Source organism: Orbilia oligospora, assembly GCF_000225545.1.
Source record: "Orbilia oligospora ATCC 24927 unplaced genomic scaffold scaffold00091, whole genome shotgun sequence".
In the NCBI taxonomy this organism is placed as follows: domain Eukaryota; kingdom Fungi; phylum Ascomycota; class Orbiliomycetes; order Orbiliales; family Orbiliaceae; genus Orbilia; species Orbilia oligospora.
Window position 1 is genome coordinate 61519 of NW_011645648.1, and position 16103 is coordinate 77621.

A 16103-nucleotide genomic window follows, 5' to 3' on the forward strand; every position below is an offset into this window, starting at 1 on the left:
ACGGGAGCCAGGCCACTCTGGTATCGCTTCGCTTGGCAAGAACCACATCTAAGCCAACTCCATACATGCCATAAATATTGCATCGGCACTAATATTAATGTAGTTGCAAACGGAATACATTCGAATGTACTGGTACAACCCAATTGGTTAGTCTCCTTTTGATTGGTCAGAACACACCAAATCGAGGACGGGCTATACATAGCGTATAGAGCTCGAGCTAGAGAGTGCAGGGTAACTACAGCATTAGCACCAATCCCTGGTGTTCTCTATCTAGCTATCGTACCCTTTTGCAGCGTTTCCCTGTTTCGCAGCGATCTATTTCAATATTTGCTTCTTTTGTTTTGCTGTCTTGGTGGGCTATTAAATATTTCGGACGGAGAGAGTGCCAAATATTCAAGGCTGAAAAATCTTAGATCATGTCAGCTGAAAGGAGGGCAACTGCGGGCTCAGGGTGTGTCTCATCAAAAGAAATTTATCCAACATGCCGAAGTTGCGTTTCTATCCGTTACGGCACCGTAGACGCTGATGAGGACCGATCATTCTAAGGACCCATGCAACAAGAATTGCATGGTGTGGTCGCAGCCTCCAATCGATACCCCACATCGACTTGAATTGGTCACCCATTAGCGTCTCTTATGGAAGCTACGACCGGGAATTTGTCGGCATATGGCTGGCGTTATCTCACGATATCCACCCTAATTTAGGGTAAGTCGGCGTGCAAGAATCCGGAACCGCAAAAACCGTAGTTACTGAAGCTCCTCGGCATTTTCAGCCCTAACAAACAGAAAGCAATATTTAGACCCAACTTTCCTTCAAGCAACTTAACAGCCATTCATTAAAATTCGTACCTCAGCCCCTTGATGCATACCAAGAGCCATGAATATTCCGGTTAGCCTAGCGATGTTCGCCAGCAGTTATCATTGAACTGATATCCGACCATCTATAGATCCACTGACTCTACAAATCTATGACAAAAAATCGGATAACATAAGTTCCTAGTCAACACGTAGTGGTGTATCACTGATCAGACCATAACTAAGCGGCCCTATAATGAGAGAACGATACCCATTCGTCGCTCGGGTTCGATTAGAATGGGGTATCTGAAAAACCTGCGGGATCGGTCTGCTATTACTTAGAAAATTGTGTATATTCTAGTTCCATAATGGAGAGGACCCTGCGGGTTCGGCAGGGTTGCGTGTCGTAAACTATATCAGTCGCATCAAAAATGCTGAGGGGTTCCGCCGGCTCTCCGTACCACTCGGACAGCCAGCCTCTGAATCGCTATTATTTCCCAGAATACGCGAACCATGTAACCTGATAGAGGTGTCTCGTAAACCAAACGCGAAGTACGGGGTGATCCAGAGCGGAAGTGAGCGAGAGAGGCCAAAGGCTCAGAAGGGGCAAAGTTCTCGAGGGAGCCTAGGGGGGTTCTGGGAGGAGCCTCAAGAAGGGCCCAGCCTACCACTCATATCTTCGTTACTAAAGAAACCTTCTTCGTGGGGAAGTACTCATGACTGACCATTCCTACAATTTACTCTGGTTTATAGTTCATAAAATACATAGAAGTTCAAAAGAATGCTAAACCTTGGACCGCAACCCGTAAGATTGCACAAAGCTAATCGCAAATATTCTGCCGATATTGCTCAAACACTCTACCGGGAAAGAACCGCAGCTTTTTAAATACCCAATTGCTAGGTTTGGGTCACCGCCATCGGTGAGCTTTTCGTAAACACATTTCCCTGTCGAACACAACTTGAGTACCGTATTTTGATCGCTTTCCTTCAAACCGAACTTCTCGATTTCATCTTCGAAAGCTGTGAACGCCCGGTCCGTCATTCCGACACTTACTTGAGATAAGATATCAACAAATCCCAAGGCCAAATTCAATTGTATTGTCTCCCAATCGCCTTGATGTACTGTTAGGTATTGGCAAAATTTTTTACGGGCAGGGCGTCTGATAGTTGTTGCGCAGTCTGAAACCATCCTAAGGTGGCTGAATCGAAATACCCCCGCCTTCTGGAGAAAGGCTTTCATAGTGGCCTCGCTGTTCGTAAGGAGGGTATCGATACAACTAGTACAGCTGTGGCCTGGAGAGCCGGCGACGAGGGTGGCAGTTTGAGTCCCACCTCGAATTAAATCCCTGAGACTTTTATTTTCTGCTTTGGCAAGTTCGATTTCTTGCTTAAGCCTTTCTTTCTCGACTCGAAACTCCTCAAAGCGTGCTGCACCAGACGTTAGCTGTATGTAATTTTATGTAACTGTTTGGCATGTTTGGTTGTATACCGGTACGCCTCATCCTACTAATGCGAGCCTGAATTGTCCTCCGTTCTTTCCGTTCCAATTTCTGTCCTCGATTACTTTTGAGGAACTGTTGATATTCCTCGACGGTTTTGCAGGTGTCGTATTCTCGCTTTGGAGTCCCAAGTCCGGGAATCATGGTGAAAGACTCCCCTGGTATGACAGATTGTTTCCAAGGCTTTAAAGTCCCGGTGGCCACGGCAGGCTTCTTATAGAACTATGATGCCAGTAGCTTGGCGGGCTCCTTGCTTAGGGGGTTTCGCCCGCCCCATATTTTTGCCCTTAATTCCATCTCCCCGGGACTATCACATGATCAGTACATAGGAAATGAAACCCCTTGGAAATTACCTAACCATGTATGATCTCTTCAGCCGCTTTGATCGCAATTTGCAATCAGGCGGTTGGGTGAAACATATCGGCATGCGCAGGTGTCTAGACCCAGAAGATAGCCAGTACTAATACCTTAAGCGTACACCTGAGGCGCCTGAGCCATTAAACTTCACAGCCAAAGTGTTGACGAGGAAGCGTTCATGGGAATACCTTGGCAAAATTTAAATAGGATCAATAGGACAACTCGGATGAATATAAAATACAATGCGAAGCCCAGAGAACTGCCTTGCGCCACTACCTCTCAAAGGACTCTCCGCTGAGTTATTCATGGTTTCTTGTGCAGGTTGGTGAGTGGGTCCAATTTATCAAATACCGTGACCTGGATGTGGACGAGGAGATGCCGACCAAGGTGCACCTAGGTGGGTAAAGACTGAGCTGGGTGCCGCAAAGATCGACGACCATATGCAGTGTATAACGTTAAATATAAAGGCTATCAACAGAGAGGAGGGATGTCGAGGTATTTTTCACTGAGTGGTTGGAGCTAAAAGTTCCTTAGCATAGCTTTCCTTGCCAATTTCGGAGTGTCTTCCACGGATACGAGCTTAATAGATATCATAGGACGGCCTACATCTAGTGGATTCCACACCCCTCCAATAACTCCTCAGTTATATACTTTTGTGATTTGAGGAAATGATAAACTTACCTTTATCTTAATGCGCGGGTGCCCACAACAGTATTAATATATTTATTGCCGCAAGCTAGTTGGGTAGCTTTGGGGTTGAAGCCTCTCAAATTCTTTACCCGTTGGCACTAGAGCTTGATTCAACGGATTAAGCGTCGCCGGGTAATTTTGGTACACAATAATTAGTCAGTAGGCTACGTATGGGGCGAAAGATCTATCGAGGAGCCCTCACTTTACTATTACATGTTCGGAAAACAAGACCCCGTCGTCTCTAGAGGCCGTCGGTCAGCTGAGAAAAAAGAATAGCAATAGCAGTTATTTAGCTGGATATGGCTGTTGAATGAGTTCTAGGGTGGCTCCGGCTCGCGATTTTTGTTTTCGGGCAGAGGTTGTAGGGCATTAGCCGGGCTATGCTCTTGGAATTGGCCTTAGTCTTGGATGATCCCCCCATCCTGTTATATACCAAATACTGTGGCCCAGCCCGAAAAGTCGTGTAACTTTTATATGCCGGAGAGATAGGTCTGCAGCTAACCAGGCTTCAGCCTCTGCCGATTACCAGCCTCAACTAGTGTCCTTAAAACTTCTGCCCAAGAACAAAAAGCGTGAGCCAGAGCAGCGAATAGACCCAAATATAGTGCCAGATTTTGGAGGAAACAAAAAACTTTGATTAGACCTGCCGTAGTCGATAGGTTTTTCTTCAGCTAAGGGAAAAGGCGCTTTTGTAGCATCGAATGAAGAACAAGAGAGATTTTAGGTATCTCGTTTTGCTCGCTTTTATATAGAGGTCTTCCTCTTAATCTCTATCTCTAGGTATGCACCCTTTCCACCTTAATGCCTTAAATCCCCATACGTCAAATTGCATGTCACATTCGAATGTGACCTCCGCGGCATAACGTATATGGGTCCTCGCAGAGTCTCCACCCTGCAACTATACGAGGAGAGATGGAGTTCCCCCAGCACCGATATCGAGCTGCCCGTGCCCCAACGTGCATGCTAGCGGTTTTATTGACCAATCCTTCAATTCAATCATAATTATTTCCCTCAACTATCACACTTTCTTGCATGATGCGTCTGAAATAATATCTTTTCTAGGATACATATCGACGACGCACATGCACCGCCTCGTTCCGGCAAAATCATACGGCGGAGTCGCGCCTTACTTTCTGGACCGCTTTTTTGGCCCGACCTGTTTTAGAGTTGGAACCAAAGTGTATATAAACCAACCATATTTGAACCTTTCCCCAGCATCCAAACATCAGACACACAGCCTGGCTTTAGTATCAAAAACTCTGCATTTTAAACCATCCGGACGTATCTGAGTCAGGCTTTGATCAGTAATTCGAGCTCTGAGGGCGAAAGGGTAAGAGCCGTTCCTCAATTTTAGTAGACCTAAACTAATTGCATAAAAATCCTAACAGGTCGAATATTCCAAATCGCTTTTTTTTTCTAAAGCAAGCATTGTTCGGACATCATGGTGGCGGTGGACGATGAGAACATGAAGAAATCCATGGTCGATTTCGAAAACGCACTCAAAAACAATGACAAAGCTAAAATTGTGGAAATTTCCACAAGCCAACCACATGCAAGATGGACCTTCAAGACCGAAAAGCCAGAGCAAGCGGCTGTAACCATCGATGCAGTCCCACATCCCGGTGGCTGGTCCTTCCCAATGGCACCGCCAGGTTTTATTGGCCTTGCTGCTGGCATCAAATCAAAGTACTCTGTACTGGCAATACAAAACCTCTACGCCTCAGGTGCTGACCTTGATGGTACCACATCTGAAAATGTAGCCTCCATCCATCTGGCCGCTCGTCAACAAAACCATGAGGCCGTAGAATGCCTTATCAATCTAGGCGCTAATTTAGAGGCCGAAAGTCAAACGGGGAAAACAGCCATTCAATTCGCGGCATGGATGGGGGCAGAAACTGGGGACACTAGGTGCTTGAAACTCTTGTTAGAGGGAGGTGCAAATGTCAACGCGAAAAACTCATCTGGCAGGACAGCAATACACTGGGCTCTATTTGGGGTTGATCCTGAGGCATTAGAACTCCTACTCAAGCACCCAAGTGTTAATAAGGACGCAAAATATTTAGAATACTCAGACAAGAACTCGAGCACAAATTTGACGGTTGTGGACCAATTCAATGCAACACAAGAGCGGTATGTCGAGTACGGAGAAGAGGGGCGGGCCGAGATGTTGGAACTACTTCGTCAAAACGGTTTATCACCAGTGCAGCCGACGGAGAGGCCAGAGGGAGGAAAGTACCCTTTGCTTACGTATGCATCAACTAAAGTTCGTTGCCGATTATAATGAATCTCCAAAATGAGAACATGTCTTTTCGTGTATACAATTTAAGTTACTCCTATACTAAAGTAGCGGCCAGCCAATGAGCTATGGAAATTCATGTGATCTTTGAAAATGAGCATATACGCACAAGCGCTATATAATACCAAGTAGCCGATCAGTGCTCAGTATCTGGGACTATTACAATGATGATTGTATATAAATAAGTACCAGTCATTTGCAGTGGTTTCCGTTAGCTTCTATATTCTTTTTCCTTATCGCAATGCACCTGCAAGCCTAGCTCCGCTGATCGGGAGCGCCACCCCTCAGCTTCGTGTACAGCGTCGAAACTGCTGAAACCGCGAACCCGTACCGAGACCGCCCTCGTTCCCGAAATCTCGCTCTTGACACATTTAGTGCCACCAACGGCGGAAGAGTTTTCTTATGCAAATTGCGAAAAGCTGCCTCTAAAGTCGATTTACGTGCCGAGTCTGGAGTTTCTGGGTTAGCCAATCGGTCGACGGATACGATTAACAATTGGCTTTTGCGCATTAGGATTGGAATAATAAAAGCCACCGCAACAATGTTACCGTGAACGCTGTAGGAACTGGACAAAACAAGGCAAGGGTGTGCATTAATCTGCACTTTGTCATCTCTCCGTCGTTCAAGCCCACCTTCGTTGAATTCCGTGCCTCTTCATATCTATCCCATCGCTCTTCTCTCCCCTGCCCTTAATACCGCCCCTTGTAACTAGTCCACCCCTATTTGTGCCTAGCTACATCATTTTGGCTTCGATATATATCCTGTCATGAGAACTTTCGCGTTCTTGCATATGCATAGTCCTATGCTTCCTTCACATTATCCAGGATTTTCCATCCTTCTATCAACTAGAACAGCTGGTGAGATTACTCTACATGTACACTACATGCGGGTGCTATTAGGATCTACTGCAGATACAACTGAAGAACAAATCCATGGTCTATACCTTGGCGACGCCGCGAGGTTTCAGGCGACCACTAACTTGCCATATCCATGCGCATGTGCACGAAGAGTATACTTTCGCGGCCCACACCATTAGGTTTCGTGTGTGCAATATATTCCATTGCCAAAGTTATAGAGAATGAACAAGGCATGGTGGTACGGTGTGTTTGAGAGCAATCTCTTGGTGCAGAAAATTCTTGGCGCAACAAACCGAAGTGTCTTATTTTGGACGTTGGCGTTTTCGTCCCTGATCTCCCCTGACCTCCCCTAACCTCACTCCGCCTCCCTAGCTTGTCCCGCCGGCTGCCTCAGTCATTATAGCCAAAAGACACCCAAGCTTAGTCACAGCAGAGTTAAGAAGGTTTCCAGCGAGTGACCAAAATAGCACCGATAGATCAGCGCGAGCGTTGTTGAAGCACCCTTGGGAGGCCTAACAGAAAGACGAATAGGAGGGCGGGTTAGAGGCCCTGAAACAGGCATATGGGTCAGCTTTCTCTGTTTCCAGCACCGGATCCATTATTACTCGTATGTTAAATATCATAATCATGGTATCTAGCTTGACGAATAGGATAGCCACCCAAGCGAGAGCCGATTTTGTAGGTGAGGAATTGTGGAATTTGAGGAATTAGCGCGGAGAAACCTGCATAGTGGGAAATTCCGGTGCGGACGGCAAGTACCAGATGCGCCTGAGTGGGTCTGCGTTGATGATGGATGAGCCCGGACCTACGTTTAGGCTTACTCGTAATGTTCTCCCAGAACGGGTGTAGAACCGAAGTCTTGTTATTGTATTGATACTTCTAGGTACATGAGGGAGTTCAAGGAATTCGACCAGTTTCCACGCAGGAGGTCGAGTCACGTCAGAGTTCCATGCTGGTTCAGGTGTGTGACTCCGTCGTATTAGTTTCAGCACTTTCATGAACACGCTCAGATTGCCGGCGCCTTGGTTTGTTTCGCTTAAGGTTTTCCACTTGCTTGTCAAATATGTATGCGACAAACCAATTGTTCCCATCAGTAGATGTCGCCAAGATCATTGCTAGCATGATATCCCGTAGTTTAGGCTGTGACAATTTGATATCCGCAACTAACCAGTCCAGCACCTGGCCCTGCACTTTCTCGCCGAGTTCTGCGAACTTCCCGATCAATGGAGGTACCGGTAATGAGCTCTCAGTCAGTTGCAAAAGGATATTTTTGCATCGCCTCTACGAGCCCTGATTTGTTAGAAGCCTCCCGGTTCTGCGTGTGAGTTGTTGCATTTTGGATTGATACCTTGTGTTGTTTCAGGACGGCCTTGAAGCCATAGAGTTCCCAGTCCCAGTACGGATCCTCGAAGGCATGTCTCACCTTTCTATCCGTAAGCTTTTCTCCTGGGCCCCTTTCAGGCGCTGGAACTCGCGGAGGGGCAGCGCTCACGTGCTGTGACGTTGACATTGGGTCCTGGTTCTACCAACTGGCGGTGTGATGTTCGAATGTTCTATACTAGAGGAATCCACCTCCACAAAGCGCTCTTCAGACACGTTGACACACAACAGTCGTCAACAAACACAGAACAAACGCCCAGATTATCGATTAACAGGCGTTAAACAAATGCCGTGTGCGTGATCACTAGCTACCGTTTAAGTACTTGAAGCTACAGTAGCATGAAAGTAAGAGCCGGGCTCTTAGAGGCATCGAGACCTACGCTCTACACCGCGGTCATGCCCTTGGTAGTTGGATGAGGACTAAAAGGCAGCTAAATATGAACTAACCGGCCTTATAGACATGATTGCGATCCGTACCTATTTGCCGCGCAGACGTATAGTAGAAAGAAATCCAACAAATACAACACATTTGCGTCGGGGAGCCTCACGAGTATTAGTTGAGCCTAGAGCTGGTATAAAGCGAGCAACAGCACTAGGGCTATCTAACCATTAAGAGATAAAATAGTCTCAGATAGGGCTGCCGTTCTAGAGAGTAAAAATCTTAGGATGAACGACTTCGCAATTAAATTTCGCGAGCAAGTCACGAACTCACAAATCGACGCGATGGATTAGTCCCAGGCTGTCTCTAGATACGCATACATTATATATAGTTCTTGGCCGGCGGTCCGCCAAATAAATACATCGATGAATTTGCTCCATCGGCCCTAGAAATGGCTTCTGCTTTGGTAGTTGAAATGGTGAAGGCAACGGTGCCTCCATATCGCAAAGGAAGACATTTCGGAGCTTCAGCACCTAGAGGTGCATCCGACAAGGGATTGAAATTCTTAGTAGAGGTTGACGGCGTCAAGGTATAAGAAGTCATACAGTTCCTATCTCCATTCCAATACGCCTACCGTGTCTTCCCTAGTGTTCCACAGCTCTGGGCAGCGCTCACTCGTAGCGGCGAATTAAATCTACTCGAGCAATAATGCGTTCCATAGGCCCTTGAACATCATGACAAGCGAAGCCGTCTAGTAATGTGGGTTGCGAGATATGACCAAACAAGAAGCAAACGTTGTGGGGAACCGGGTGTCCAATCAATGCCTAAGAATTTTACGTATACCAGCACGGCTAGGTGGCGGGGCAATTGGTCAATGTTAGGGAACCGCTATGACAATCGTGCAATATAAAAAAAATAGGAAAATATCAAGTCGAATTTCATTACGGAGATACTTCACGCGCGTATGGGCGATAACTCAGTTGCACTACATGATCCGTCAATACCATTACTACCCCATTTATATTCCACTTGGGGCTCCATTAACGTAATCCTCTTCTTTGTTATCAAACTTCTTTTTTGCTATTCTTCTTTTCCTCGTCAATCGTCTTCTCTTCCTTCTGTCCTGGGATATCGGACACGCAGGTTCGACCCAGGGCGCGGGGATTATGCATGCAGCCCTTTCATCAAAGCATAGGTGGGTGGCCGCTCACAAGCAAATATTATCAGTTCTATACTTGAGGGTGGTGGGAAAGAGATTAAGGGTGGACAAGGGCATTCAGCCACGATCAATGAACAACTTTGGATTTAATTATCGACGTTCTCTAAAAACTCAGAAGTCAGAAGTCAGAAATCCGGCCGTAGACATCGGTGGGTAAAAAGTAGCAAATTCTAGCGCTCCTAGAGTTCTAGGCAAAGATATGGCTTCGCCCGACCGGCTCCGGCACGATATCTCAAAGCAACAGTACCCGGCTTCACACTACTAGGCTCAAAGCGAGACAAAAATTTGTCCTCTCCTGGTTTCAGATTCTAACAAATTTTTTCACCTCGGACAGACTATAGTATATGCAAAAGACTTCTTAATGTAGCTATCAGATAATGCCCAGGGGGGTATGGCGTAGAGCGGGGGAGGGGCAAACAGAAACGAAAGGGAAAGAAAGCGGGGTATTTAATAACAAAAGGCAGAATACGACGGGTGCACATGGGAACCTATCTCTAACCGACATAAGAACGTTCGAAGTGCAATGGAGGATTATCATCGCAAGAGGAAACCATCGAGGAGTGGAACGTAGGCAGATGCCAGTGTAAGCGGGGGGACGACTATTAAATCTAGAAATGTGAATAGAGGGTTTTGGAGGAGGAAACCCTTCCTAATGTGGAAATATTCGTTCCCTGTATACTATGTGTATAGTGAAAACGAAGCTCCTAAGTTCGCTGCCGTTCAGCAGCCTAGCTAAGGGATACGGCGTAGACGGGGTCCTATATAGGCGATGATGTTGCTAGCAGACACGTTTAGCCGGCGGAGAAGGACGGGCGTGATGTATATGTTTTGTAATGGGTTCTGCCCGAGGTGAGCTCTGTCGCCGAAAAACCTAGATCAGTCGACGGCGATGTAAAGGGGTACATTGGCGAAGTGGGAGCGGGCGACCGTCGCATCTATCTATCTATTAGCATCCATCTATTAGCAAGTAAATCAATTTGGCTCGCCCCTGCTCTTCATCAATGCTTCTTGACCTTTAGGTAGTAGTCGTCATACATGTTTCATGTTTGCGGTCTATAGGTCAAAGGATCCTAGGAGGAAGCAAAACATGTTGTTTTTAAATGTATAATAGAAAGAAGATACAGTCTTGGAGCTAGGGGATTATCCCATTTAATAGTAATCTCCGGCATGAGGGTGTCTGCCCCGTAGAGGTGGCAGAGTATAGTTCTCATAGTCATTCCCCTCCGATCGCCACATATCCGACTGTTGATGCATATTCCCTTGTCGTTCCATATTTAGCTGCTGCCTTGCACTACCTTGGCCCCGCATATCGGACCGATTTTCTGCGTGTGGTGCCTCCTCCGCCCTTGAAGGCTTCACCGCTTTCATCCGGTTATCCCATAGCCAACGTGTGTATTCTTTTGTTGTTATCCCCCCTAGGTTATACTCTGGTAGGCCGGATATAGCGTTTGATATTCGTATACGACGATCGAGCGTCAGTGCATTGAAGAGTACCCCAGAGGGCTCTTCAGGGAAGAAATTGAAAAATGATTCCGAGACTCTTCGAATTGCGAACTAGGTGTTTGTGAGAACACGCACCTAAAAATATAGCGTCGGGAGGAGATGTCGAAGAACTCAATACATACCCTTAGATCCATCCATCGACCTTTCACCAGTTTCTTGAACTGCGCATCGTCTTTGGCCTGTCTTAGTGAGACATCCCGGAATAATGCCCCCTGGACCTCTGCTGCGGATATACCGCTGGTTCCAGATGTTCTGCTCGCGTAGAGGTGCCTCTCTGTGTCGAAGGCTTCACTATCTTCCGACGTTATTTCATCGGTCCAATAATGGCGGAACTCGTCTGTTGATGCCATAATTCTGGGTTGTGGAGTTTGTGGCCCTGGTGCCGGTGCCTGGTTGGGGGATTGAACCGGAGGTTATCTGCGATATTTTGCTCCTTCTTCGGGAGGGGTAGGACGTGGGTAGCTAGTTAATTTGTGGCGTAAGAGTGGCTTGTTGCTAGCCTTGCGTTATTGCGCCAACGACGCTTGGCAAATTGGGCGCCTGGATGGTCTCGTCGCAACCAGACAACACGGAGTCCACCGCCTGGATGTGAAGTGGGAGATTGGAGATGTTAGAAGCACAAAGCACTTTTCAACAAGACAACGATGCCCTTCGCGCAGTTTCTAAGCTATAAAAACATCTTCCTCGGCCTAAATGCAGCGTCGGCACATGTGCGCACATCTCCATTCCTACGGCGCAGCAATTCAAGTCAAGGAAATCGGCGCGACCGCAAACGCAAATTTTGAAACCATCCAGCAGAAATTTGTCTGGGATTGGCGAGGTTGAGGGAAATTGAGGGAGGTTGAGGGAGGTTGAGGGAGGTTAAGCGAGGTTGAGCGAGGCTGAGGGAGGCCCAGGGAAGCGGACACCGAAGGGCGTTCGGAGAAGCTGGGAGAGGTGACTTGACAGGCTTCCTTAGAGAGGTGAGGTGCCCTATGATATAGTGACTCTAACCTGAGGTTATGTCCAGATGTATAGCGTGACCATTAGCTGGTGATATGACCTACACGATTTAATGCAGCACTCTAGCCGCTCGAGATGGAGATCACGAAGTTTCGGGAAAATGAAGTAATCCACCGGGGTATCGTTCAAACCCTAGAAACACCAAATTTTTTATTTTTTTTAAAAAAGAGTTCCGTACCTTTCACTCAAGCACCCACACCCCCGCCTATCGGATCCCTATCAGCGCTGAAAGGATAAAACGATACCAGGCATGGTGTCAATGTGACACGGACTCTGAGGCTGCTGCCTCCCTTCATCTAGTCCCTTTCCTGCATATTTTAATTGCATTCGCCATTCTGGCCCGCCTTTTTGAATGGGACCGCACCCTTTCCTACAGGGCTAAGCACCCTGCATGTAGGGCTCCCGGGCTGACGATAGTCATAACGAAAATTTAATGTGGTGGCCAACCCTTTTTTCTCCCACGCGCCCGTTCAGGGCGCTCGGATGTGTCCTGCAAGTTGTATCACAACCATTCGAATAACACGGGAAATGCACCTGCGATGTCGAGTGATAGCGAATACGTGCGCGCGCGTAAACATTGGCTCAGGTGCAAAGGTCCGTTACGGGTATTAAGGTCCGGCACATTCCCAACATTGGAGGGTTGGCTTTTAAACATGATCCCCCCCAGCAGATCCCACTCGATAAATCCTGTACAGCGAGATAATCTTTTAGCGGACCTTAACCAGTAGAGCTTCCACAAGGTATATTGCAGTCTTCCAAATTTTCTTAGATCCCAAACTAAAATGGTTCAATGTATTAGGACAACTCCGAAAATATCACACCGCCATTCGAGATTTCGTTATTTGTAGGAAATATGGTTTGTGGGACCGATCTTCTATACAATCATAAGGAATTAAGATATCTAATATAACCATAGCATTTTCACACCAGTTACGAACCGCTTGAAAACCAGAAAGTTGATGAGGGGAAATGGCAGGGGGAAGATGTACCCAAACCTTGGGAGGAGCTAGACCCTCATTTTGAGGTAGAAGAAGACCAAAAAGAATTTTGGATCTTTGTGGTCATTCCGTATCTCATTGCAGGAATTGTTTTGTTTTGGTACATGTCTGGGGGTGCCGGCACCCTGTAGTGCCTCCAGATACCTTAGTCAGGTATACCATCACATGAGGATTTTTGGAATCTCTGCTTCACTATTTCCAGAGCTCATGTCATATTTTCATTATTAACAAAGCCTAAGGATCTAATTAGCTGCTACCTTATTATAGCACTATACCGATTTTAGTCCCAGTCCTACCAATTTAGCCTAACTAGTTGTATTGTCCATGACTACTTTGGATCGTTGATATAGAACCGCTCAATCAACCATCAGATCCATTGTACGCACTGGATCTTGGATATATTGAAATACCGGAGATGAACGTTGTAACGCATCAATATAAGTATTCAAGAAAATCTTCAAGCTCGGCAAAGCCAATAGCATCTAGTACGGTTGTAGCGATTGTCCTCGCATTGATTCTGCTCGCAATTGTTTGTTATATCATCTTTAAAAAGCGGAACGATCTTAGCGGGATTTATAGGTATAATTCTGATCGGCAATGCTAGACAATCGCATTCTTTTAGCTTACTAGCATCCTTTTAGACGATTTGGAACACCAAGTCTACGTACTTCCGCCCACAGGCCCGCAGATAAGAATTACCCCGCAGACGTACATCCGCCTGTAATTACCCATCCCCAGTCCCGGGCGAATACCAATCATCTCGTCGATGTCGATTTGGATCCATCCACAGATGGACGTCATGGACCGGCCGACCCAAGATCTCTACATCGGCAAGGCACAAGATTTAACTGATACGCGGGCATAGCACAACTATAATCCCACCGGGGTTAGCAGTCACTGAACTGTCGTTATGTATAGCGTCTAACCGCTAACAATGACAGGGGAGAGCAGTTGCGTTTCCGTTCTGCCTATGTTAGTAAGAAATGAACGTCATATGATATTCCTGATGAACCAGCACCGTGGATCCTTCAGCTCAGTGCCCCCCAGTCCCGGCACCACCTTCGTGGATATTGAGCATATAAGCCTAGCCTAGCCACGAACAACCGAAGAATAAATCACCTATAAATTGGGAGTGTTTCCAAGTTCCGAAGTTTCGCGGCGTAATCGGACAATATATATCACTAAAGACCGCAAACCGCCAAAGCCACCCAAAGATTCAGCCCTGAAGCCTGAAAAATAATAGAATTGCATACAAAGATTGATTGGAATTTTGCTTTGTATCTATAAGCTTTAATTACATGAAGATAAAAAGTAAAATCGGATTAGTGAATATAATTTAGAAAGGGTGAAGATAGAAAGAGCGTGAAGGGCCTGGTATAAGGGAAATGATTGATGGGCCTAGTTATCGACGTTGCGAAATAATATAAGGTGACCTGGCGTCTGGTGCTCTACCTATTTTCCATACTCAGTTAGTCGGTTTGCTTCTTGCATGAGACTAAAAGTGGGACAGGAACAATTTACGACTTACCGCCTACAAGAAGCGAGGTCTAGCTTCAGTTGGGCGATCTCATTTTTTCTGAGTAAGATACTCTGCTTCAAGGTGGCATTTAAAACCTTGTATTCTTCGTTGAACATCTTAGTTTTCTCTAGATTCGAAGCCTTCTCTTTCAGAAAGGTAGTGTATCGTGATATTGGATAACGAAAGCCTTTCCATCTGCGAATAGCCACCCGTTAGAATATTACTTGACTGTGTATTTGCCACTCGGGAGCTTTATAAACCCACATCAAGTTGGATAATCGTTTCTCTAGTAAAGAACTGGGGAACCGGTTTTCGGTTTTATCGTGCATAGAGTAAATAGATTGGTTGGTAATTGAAGAGTCTTGAAGCTGGAAGTAAACTACGTTTTAATTACGGGTATTAGTTTGTTGAGTTTGTATATATGCCACCCAGTTTGCGGGTGTTAGGAAAAGTTCGAAGTGAGTCGTACAGCCGGAACTGTAGAGAGCCTACCAGGATAGCCTTGCGAAATCCTAAAACAGATACTGGTTGAGGATTTGTCTCAAATCAGACTTGCCACTCCGTGAGGATCATTAAGCTTAATTGTCGGCCTAGATCTCATCTGCGGGCCGTGGTGATTCTTAGTTTCTATATCTAGGGAACTCTCATCACACCCTATAGACCGAGTCCCGGTATCGTTCTCAGATCTCACACCCCGACACAAACGCAGATGTGAATATAGGCCTGCAAGTCGAACTAATCTCGCTACCCGCTGTTTGATCACCCTCTAAATCCACTTTCGATTTAGCCAGTCTGTATTTTCAACCCACCAGGAACTGAAGAGTAGAGCGCTTCATCTGCTTACTTGCTTTTGCTTTGGATCTATAAAGAAAGACTACACTTCCATTCCCAACCTCTGTCTCCTTAAAGAGTGTTATATCGACATCTGTATCATATATACTTTAGTCTTTGCACGTTTACTACAACCTATCTCCAAAACTTCCTTGGTAAGATTGAACCGTTCAATTCTCTAAGTTCAATACTTCAATCGCTAATATTCCTGAGGACGATATAGTATCCCGGGCCCGAACTCAAGCGAGATAAATAATGGCTTCTCACAAGCGTTCTGTCTCGGACTCTGATATTCTTCTTCGCGGGAAGTGGGCATACGGTGCATCTTTGTCTAGGGACCTAGGCCAACACCTTCCCAAACCAACTCGCTCTATTATCAAAAAAAGAGGTCCAAAGAGGTCCACCGGCCGCTCAACCCATAGCCGCAGCATAACAAACAAGTGGAAAGCTTTTGGGTTGACAGAAAGCCTTCTCCAACGGACCATCCGGTCTGGCTGTAATCAAGGAATACACCACGAAGATGAATCTGGTCCGCCGGAGATTCTGTCTGCAGCTTTTGGGCTCCTGAAAATGCAAAAGGAAAAAGATTATATAGTTTTGGACGTAGATCCGACTGTAGAAAAGACGCCAATGGGAGGGATGAGCGCCAAATCGTTGGGGCATGCTCTTGACCCTGAAAATGCTAAGAGACCAGTCCTACTCCTCTTTGTGTCTGATCTCGGCCGAGAAGCTGGCTTGTACAAGTGATGCGTGTTCATGCTGCAGCTCGTACTAGAGAA

General features: G+C 46.3%; 5 protein-coding genes across 5 annotated transcripts; 2 read left to right on the top strand and 3 right to left on the bottom strand.

The window, feature by feature from the left end:
* Window positions 1–1578: 1578 nt before the first annotated feature.
* On the bottom strand, window positions 1579–2437 carry AOL_s00091g24 (uncharacterized protein; the record flags this gene model as incomplete). The annotated part of the gene is made up of 2 exons (XM_011125782.1): window positions 1579–2222; window positions 2284–2437. 2 exons carry the CDS (start codon window positions 2435–2437, stop codon window positions 1579–1581), a joined length of 798 nt encoding a protein of 265 aa, XP_011124084.1.
* A 2344-nt stretch (window positions 2438–4781) lies between these two features.
* On the top strand, window positions 4782–5621 carry AOL_s00091g25 (uncharacterized protein; the record flags this gene model as incomplete). The annotated part of the gene is made up of 1 exon (XM_011125783.1): window positions 4782–5621. One exon carries the CDS (start codon window positions 4782–4784, stop codon window positions 5619–5621), a length of 840 nt encoding a protein of 279 aa, XP_011124085.1.
* A 1829-nt stretch (window positions 5622–7450) lies between these two features.
* On the bottom strand, window positions 7451–8003 carry AOL_s00091g26 (uncharacterized protein; the record flags this gene model as incomplete). Its single annotated transcript, XM_011125784.1, has 2 exons — window positions 7451–7774; window positions 7842–8003. 2 exons carry the CDS (start codon window positions 8001–8003, stop codon window positions 7451–7453), a joined length of 486 nt encoding a protein of 161 aa, XP_011124086.1.
* Window positions 8004–10620: 2617 nt separating this feature from the next.
* On the bottom strand, window positions 10621–11324 carry AOL_s00091g27 (uncharacterized protein; the record flags this gene model as incomplete). The annotated part of the gene is made up of 2 exons (XM_011125785.1): window positions 10621–11025; window positions 11097–11324. The coding sequence occupies 2 exons, from the start codon at window positions 11322–11324 to the stop codon at window positions 10621–10623; spliced, it is 633 nt and encodes a 210-aa protein (XP_011124087.1).
* Window positions 11325–15579: 4255 nt separating this feature from the next.
* On the top strand, window positions 15580–16071 carry AOL_s00091g28 (uncharacterized protein; the record flags this gene model as incomplete). The annotated part of the gene is made up of 1 exon (XM_011125786.1): window positions 15580–16071. One exon carries the CDS (start codon window positions 15580–15582, stop codon window positions 16069–16071), a length of 492 nt encoding a protein of 163 aa, XP_011124088.1.
* Between the last annotated feature and the right edge of the window lie 32 nt (window positions 16072–16103).